The sequence below is a fragment of the Elephantulus edwardii genome, unplaced genomic scaffold (assembly GCF_000299155.1).
Source record: "Elephantulus edwardii isolate Elephantulus edwardi_28Jun2011 unplaced genomic scaffold, EleEdw1.0 scaffold00016, whole genome shotgun sequence".
NCBI classification, from domain to species: Eukaryota; Metazoa; Chordata; class Mammalia; order Macroscelidea; family Macroscelididae; genus Elephantulus; species Elephantulus edwardii.
The window spans coordinates 17,164,281-17,172,743 of NW_006399766.1; the positions used below are offsets into that span (position 1 = coordinate 17,164,281).

The following is an 8,463-nucleotide window of genomic DNA, read 5'->3' on the forward strand; positions in this document are numbered from 1 at the left end:
AAAAACACCAAACCAAACACTAGAAACCATGTTTTGGCTGATCATTAAGTATGTCTTATGTTCAGTTTGCAGAACTATTAGCCTCTTTGTGCTTTTCCAAAAGTAACACTCCATAAAAAATGGAAATGTATGCACCAATATATTCCAGATATAGAAGTGTGTAAAGGTAAAAGTCTCACCATCCCTCATTTTCACACTCATAGGTAATTGCCATTCCAGGTTTTTATCAAGTGCTGAACAAAAAAGTTTCATAGACAAGACATTGTTCTACCACTTGGAATTTGTATGTTTGCAACTGGCATTGTTCCGTGTCAATATGTTGAGACCACTGTACTAAAGTTTTGTAATTGCTGTGTAGCATTACCTTATATGACTAAGCTTAATTTTAAGTGGCTCCCTAGGAATAGACATTTTGGTTTCCAGTATTTTTTTTTTTTTAAAATGGTACAGTGTACGTCTTTATATGTACCTTTGCGTATCTGTGAGCAGTTCTGTGGCATTGATTTCTTAACATGTGGTTGCTGTGTGAAATGGCTTACATGTTTGCCATTATAACAATATGGCTGTATCATTTTCAAAACAGGTTGTACCAATTTATCTTCTCAACAAAGGGCGTGCTTGTTTCTCCTCTCTTTTGCCAATATCCTCGGGCTTCAGTTTTGCCAGTGTGGATGAATAAACAGTAGATAGGTACAATTTGGTATATAATGGCTGTCTCCTCTGTGAATTGCCTATTTCTTATATTTGGGCTATGTTTTCCTATCGGATTCTTATTGTTGGTGCCCAGTGTATAATGGAAATACTTGTTATAGACCTTTGCTTTGATTTTGGAGTCATCACATCATGCTTAGATTTTTGTATTTCCAATTAGAATGTGAGCATATGCTCATTCGTTTTGTTATTGTATCCTTATGATCTTATTTTTTACATTTAGATTTTAACCCATCTGGAATTTCTTTTTGTGTATGTTGGGAGGTAGGGACCATAATTTCTTTCCCCTTGTGAGTGGACAACTAGTTGATCAATATAATTTATCATTTCATCTTTTCTTTACTGACTTGAATTGCCATCCTTATCATATACTAAATCCTCGCATTTCTGAGTCTGTTTGCGGGCTCTGTATTGTCCCTTGGTCTCTTTGTCTATTACGGTCCTGCCACTGCGGCCATTGTAATTGCTGAAACTTCACAGCATGCTTTGCTCACTTGTTAGGGCAAATCTAAGTTAAGCTCATGAATCCAGCAGAGCCAAATTATCTTTATTATGACCACCAACAAAAGTGGGCATTGAGCATTTCCTTTTGAAACTCGTGTAAGGGTTTCTGCTGGAGTCTGATGGTGGACGGCCCGAGAAGTATGCCTTGATGACTAGTGATGAGACCTGGTTTCTCGGACTACTGCAGATGACGTGGGTCTGATCTAGACCTTGAGAGACTTGGCTTGGTATTGGATCTGATATTGACCTTGAAATCTGATATTGGTCCTTGAAATTTATACAGAGGGCAGGTACCTGGCAAACCAGTAACTTCCCTCCTGGTTCAAAAGTGACTGACCGCTGTAGTACTGCCCAATCAAAAATGAGTGTCCTCTCTTTTCCAAACTAAAAAAACCAAATCAGTAATGAACAATGAGGGCTTTTCAATGTATACTAATCTCTAGCTGATAGTCACCTAATCCTTCATTTCTAGAAATGTAATTCTTATCATTCATATCATTTAGAAGACATTGTAATTCTATGGACATTAGCGAGCTAACTTCTTAAATCTTCTAATTCCTATTTTAGTTATTTGAATGGTCTGTGTATACACGAGTAGTATATGTATTATGTATGACTATTTTTCTCTTCCTTTTACTAGAATGACCAGTCCACGGGGGACATCAAAGTTATTGGTGGAGATGATCTCTCAACTTTAACTGGAAAGGTATGTATCCTGAAGCAGAAAAAAAAAAAGAAAATACTTGGAGCCATTTAATTAGTGGCATTGTGCAGTCAGTCATCGAGAGGCAGTTGGCATTGTATTTCGCCCTATATGCTCATGGCCAAGTAGCAAGAAACTGTGCTTCAATCCTGAAGGCATGAAGTTCGAGGCCACCAGCTGCTCCGTGGGAGAAGGATGGGTAATCTCCTCCCATGCAATTAACTGCCTCTGAAAACCCTCTGGAGTTTAAGCTATGGGTCGATTCCGACTCTATGGTACTCAACAACATGCTTTAAACAGGACTTCTTTAACCTTGAAAACATTTTCACCTATGTCTCTTAGCAAAGAGACATTAAACTGGGCCCATGCTGTTTGCCTCAGATGGTGGTGTAGTCCCTGGTGAATTGTATGACTAGCACAAAGTCGAGTTCGAATCCAGCAGTGACTCCTTGGGAGAAAGATAGGCAATCTCTTTCCCTACTATTTTGATTTACAGCTTTGGAAACACTTTAAGTTGGAACCTACTCTATGAGTTGAGTTTTTGTAATAGTTTCTTATAAAGGTAGAAAAGCAGGATAATGTAGTGGTTGAAAATAAGAGTTTTGGAGTCTGATGGCTTGATTGAAATGTTAGCTCACCACTTCCTAACTATGTGGCCTTGGCTGGTTACTTAACGTCTGTATGACATTTGTAAAGTAGTGCTTAGTACAGACTCAAGACCAGAATATAGCTTTTCTGTCTTCTAATTCCATGCTGTTTTTTCAGAGTGTAGTTCCATGTTATAAGTTACCACAACTTACTGATATGGCTATGTCCACTTTCAGGCTAGAGAAGGTTATTGTTATGGGCTGTCGAGTCGCTTGCATAGCGACCCTATGTACAACATCCCTAAACCCTGCTCTATCCTGTGCCAATCTCATTGTCTCTGACACATCTACCCCCATTACCCTAGTCACTGAATCAATCCGTCCCATCGAGGGTCTTCCTCTCTTGTGCTGTTCTCCACCCTCCCAAGCATGACGTCCCTCTCCAAGGACTGGTCCCTCCTTGCAACATGTCCAAAGTATGTCAGACGAAGCTTCAGAATCCTTGCCTCCAAGGAGCAGCCTGATCTCACCCTCTCTAGGACGAACCTGTTTGTTCTCCCAGCAGTCCATCACCACAGCTCGAAGGCATCAATTCTCCTTCTATCATCCCTAGTCATTGTCCAGCTTTCTGACAGAGAAAAGTAGTAGTATAATTTATATATATATTTACATAATATATGTAATTTTGGAAGCAAGAGTGTCATCCATTTCCTAAACAACATGCCTCTGGAAACCCTATGAACTTTGAGAAACGATGAGAGTTATAGAAAGGCTTCAGGCCTTCTGTTCATAGGGTCCCTATGAGTCATGCTCGACTCAATGGCAATCAACAACACAACAACAATATATAATTAGAATAGTAGATTAGTTTTTTAAAACTGGATTTTATTTAGTTTTGCTGACGATTTAACCTTCAGTGTCTTTTGAAAAGAACAAAGTCATTGTGATAGGAGGAGAGCAAGCATCTGGTTTTCTATTACTGTCTGATCTCATTAAATCCTTGTGATTCTTCTAGGAAAAGGTGTTAACCATGCTCACTATGTAGACAAGAATAAAACAGCTGTTAGGTGGCAGAGTCTTTGGGACCAAAAATGTTCATCCCCAATATTTGTGTGCCTGGCACTATACCGAGGTTTTTCTGAGCAATCACATGGCTTTCCCCCATCCCTGTATTAATGTATTTGCATTTTGGTGACACGCTATGTACTGCAGCCTCATTGAAGTTGGACGTGATGGCAGTATTTCATTATTATAACTCATTTGCACTGTGCCTTTAGCTTGCCCTTGTTGGTGGAGTATCTGATTTTCTCACCTTAACCCAAGCCCCATTTTACTGAAATTTTTCCCTCCTTGCTCGTAGCACAGACTTCTAATAGGCCACTGTTGTCTCTCATAGTAGTACAGCACTACTCATGATGGGTTCGAATGGTAGTTGTTTACCAAGTGTTACAGGTTTGCCTCCCTTCGCCCTTTATAAACTGCTTCAAGACATGAAAGTGTACAAGTTTACTCTTCCATACTTAGAGCCATGGTTATTCAGACTCTAATTTGTATGCCCCATCAAGAGAAAGTTGTTCTGAACATATACTCAAAATACACATGAACTGATTTGCTAATATGAAGCGCATAATCTACAAGACACAGGCACAAATACAAATTAAGCAAGGCAAGGTTAAAAATACTGTACTATTTCTTTACTGTAACCCAGAGGGACTTGTATACCCTGTCTTAGTAACCATGAGCTTAGGAGGCCATCTCCCTCATTGCTAATCAGTTGGAAAAGAGTGGGTTATCTATCAGAGGCTATAAGTCACACGAGAGTCTTTCTCCCACAAGCAGTTAGCTGGTAGATTCAAACTACTTACCTTTGGGTTGACAGTGTAACTATTTACTCACTAGGCCACCAGAGCTCCCAGGAGAATATAGAAAACGTTAAAAGTCTGATAGTATGTATACTGAAGTGACAGAGTATGAGAATGACCAGGGGCAGCATGACTTGTGTGGCTTGTGAAAGGTTACCTTATTTCTAAATATGCCATAGAACATAGGACCCTTCTGTACTTGGATCTTTCATCAATTTTAGCCCCATGGAAACGGGATTTCGGTTGAGTTTCATGTGGTAACTGCATTGTAAGTAACTGTACGAAGTACAACTTTTAGAATGTTAGAGTTGGAGACCCACTGCTTCCTTATTTTTAAACATAGGAAACTGTGGCCCAGAGAGGGTTCATAATGTGTCCCAGGCAAGATTGCCAGTTGAAGTAATGAAAACCTCTGGGGGAAAAAAATGAAAATTCATAGCACTGAAATAAATTGTCAGTATTAAAGTTCAAAATTCTCAGCTGGCCCACTTGTTAACAAACAGTGTTTATTATAGCCATAACATACCTTAAATTATGATTTTGGATAATTCCTTGGAGTTTGTTAGGATGTGATTTAACTTCTACTTGGACACACTGTGTGATTTATGAAACTAATATTCATTTTTTTCTTCTAGAACGTTCTCATTGTTGAGGTAAGTTCTCCATTTACTGTTAATATACTGCTGATAGTTTTCTAACTTTGTATGTACTGTTCTTAAGGCAGGGGAAGAAGTTCCTTTACCTCAATTCTAATGCTGGCCTTGGCTTAGAAAAGAATGAGGCTTTTTTGTATAGAATATATTTTGGGTTTTTTTTTCTTTTTCTAGTTAATGGGAAAATTGGAGTGTATACCCTACCAGCCTTCTATTTCTTTAATTTTTTTAATTGATGTAAACTCACCATATTAAAGTGTAAAATGCAGCAGCATTTAGTACATTGACAACATTGTGCAACCATCACTACCATCTAGTTCTAGAAAATTTCCATCACCCTACAAGGAAGTCCCTCTCCATTACCTCCCCACCCCTCACATCCCTGGTAGCCACTAATGTTTGCTGTCTTTAGTATGGACTTACCTATTCTAGATAGTTCCTAGGCAGGCCACAGGTGTAAATGAGATCTGTTCCTAAGTGTGCCCTTAAGCTGAATTTGAAGGTAAGTCGGAACAGGTGTCTACAGTTCTTATTTAGCCTTACATTAGTGCAAGAGAAAGCTCAAGCCTTTTCAGTGTTTTAAACGCTGATTATGCTCCCTTCTCCCATTGTTTTCCCAAAACACAATGCAAATGAAAGATTGTATAAAACACAATGTACATGAATGAAATACAGTGGAAACGAATTATTGTATGAGAAGAATTTTTTTTAAAAAAGGCTGATTGTAATGAAAAACTTGAGCAAAGATTCAATTGTTCTGAAAAACTTGAGCAAAGATTCAGTGGTTTCCAAATGAGGGCAAATTTACATAATGTGACAAAAGATGTTCATAACCGAGGATCTTACTGTGTATGTATGTTATTAGGTGCTGTCGAGAGCAATGTGACTCAGCGGCCCTGTGACCTTGCTCTGTCCTGTCCTATTCTCACTATCTCTGATGTGCTTGAGACTCACCGTTGGGCCAGATTCACACTCCGTCTGATTGTTTCTAGCTGCTTTTCCCACCTAGCTCAGTGTTTTCAAGGCTCCTGCACGTTGTAGTGTGTATGGGGACTTCTTTGCTTTTTTGTGACTGTGTACAGACACCATATGTTGTTATTTCATTCAGTTGATGGACATTTGGATCCTATATATTGACTCTTATAAGGAACACTGTTAGGAAAAGTTGTGAAAATATATTTTTTTAACATTTTTGTGTTGATTTTCATATAATCATTTGTTTACATTATGTTTTGTACATGATGTTTTGGGTTATATACAGCCATTGGTATTTTATAGAATTCATTCCCATTGCTCTCAGCCTGCTGTTGCTCTGTCTTTTCAAGCCCCCATTGAACCTTTCCCATTACTTCACCACCCCCCCATTAACCTCTGCTATCCTAATGATTTTGCCCCCTTCCCCTTTGGCTAACCTGTCTCTCCTTTTCCTTTTGAGTATTTATGCACATCTTACTCAGTTATTGTCCTATTCCATCGCTTCTCGGCCTTTTGACTAAGATCAAGTGAAAGGAAGGCATTCTAGTCTTAGGAGCTGGCTCTTTGTTACTTAGCCTCTTGACTGAGCTCACCCTCCGGATATAGTTGGCACCTACCCTGGTTGTGTTAGGTGTTCACCCTTATGAGTGACATAAGCTGGATTGGCAGGTCAGTGTTCTGGTATGTTTGGGTGACACCCAGCTGACCCCCAGCCACCTGCTGCCCCTAGGGCAATGGTTCTCAAGTGGGGGGTCCCCTATCTGTGCGCCATCAGCATCACCTGAGAGCTCGTTAGCAGTGCCACTTTTCAGGCCACTTGGGACAGACACTGGTGTTAAACCCAGCAGCAGGCCTCTGGCAAACAGACGCAAGTTGAAGTCTAAGAAGAGCTGTACTCAGGAAGCAAGCAGTTGGCCCAGCAGGGGAGTGGCCCCCACCTTGAACTTGAATAGAGACCAGCATGAGCAAGAATACACACCATGGGCTTTGGTGTTGTATATAATGTGTTTGGTGTTGTGTATAATGACTCTTTCCTGTGCTATCCATTTAAATGCCTTCTCCTATTTTTCAGGATATAATTGACACTGGCAAAACCATGCAGACCCTGCTTTCCTTGGTCAAGCAGTATAATCCAAAGATGGTCAAGGTTGCCAGGTATGTTGACAGGAGATATCAGAAAGTGGATTGAGTGGCTGCTGCTTCATAAGGGCTGGTGCTCTAGACTCTTAAATAAGTGTTGTAAATCCCTTCATTGCCATTGACTCCTTCCATGATCCTGGGGAACATGTTGTTGTTGTTGTTGTTAAGTGCCGTCGAGTCACAGGCGAATCATAGCGACCCTATGAAGGAGAGTCCTTGACGCTTGGGTGCCTTTCATCCTCTCTCCAGGTTCATAGGGTTTCCGGAGGCAAAGTATTATGGAAGTGGATGCCACTCCTCCTTCCACGTTGTTCAATCGGGGAGCTCCACCCCACTCTCTGTCCGCAATGGGTAGCCAACCATTAATGCATTTGACACATCCGTGTCACAGTGTTCAGCCTCGCAGCAAACACAAGTGACCACGGGACGGCAACTTGTACACCAGGGCTATACGACCCAGAGGAATGTCTGAACAAAACAATGAAAGACTGGCCTGAGGGCCGCGAACTAAAAGTCACCCACCTTTGTCTTGGTCACATCGTTTTCTCTTCGCTGGGCCAGCTGATATCTCTCTCTCTCTCTCTCTCTTTCTCTTTGTCTCTCTGTTGATGTTATTGTTGTTAAGTGCCATCGAGTCGCAGGCGACTCATAGCGACCCTATGAAGGAGAGTCCTTGACGCTTGGCTGCCTTTCATCCTCTCTCCAAGTTCATAGGGTTTCCGGAGGCGAGCTATTACAGAAGTGGGCGCCACTCCTCCTTTCACGCTTGTTCAATCGGAGAGCTCCACCCCACTCTCAGTCCGCATCCTGGGGAACATACAGAAGATAATTTAGGCCCACCTGCAAAATTGAAACCAAGCAAATGCTGTGTTATATATATCTTTCCAACAATTTAAAATGAATGAGGCTAAGGATCCCAAAAGTGGGGAAAGACAATTGAGTAGGGATGGGCTTCACAGCCTCCTTAAAAAAAAAATAACAAACTGTTTTCCAGAGTGGCTGTACCATTTTACATAACCAGTTATTTTAATTGCTGGCAATAAGTGACAACACCTGTAAATAGCTGAAGAGACAAAAGTTTTATTTATAACAAACAATGGCAAAAAAAAAACACCTGATACTATACAACCAAACACCTCCTGGGATTTGATTCCTTGGCTTAGAAATTTAAAGTTATGGTTTCCTAAGACACCCTAGTTATGCACTGCAATCCCAGAGGAACACGGTTCGAATCCACCAGATGCTCTGCCGGAGAAGGAGGCGCAATATCCTCCTGTACCAGTCAGATCTGATTTGAGCGCGCGCGCACGCACACGCACCCCCCACAC

At 40.8% G+C, this 8,463-nt stretch overlaps 1 protein-coding gene across 1 annotated transcript in view; it reads left to right on the top strand.

Annotated features, from left to right (window-relative positions):
- HPRT1 (hypoxanthine phosphoribosyltransferase 1) overlaps positions 1–8,463 on the top strand; it is a 39,764-nt gene that overhangs the window by 26,269 nt on the left and 5,032 nt on the right. The window contains exons 5-7 of the mRNA XM_006881880.1: positions 1,856–1,921; positions 5,003–5,020; positions 7,068–7,150. Coding sequence (XP_006881942.1) covers positions 1,856–1,921; positions 5,003–5,020; positions 7,068–7,150 — 167 coding nt within the window. The remainder of the gene's footprint in view (positions 1–1,855; positions 1,922–5,002; positions 5,021–7,067; positions 7,151–8,463) is intronic.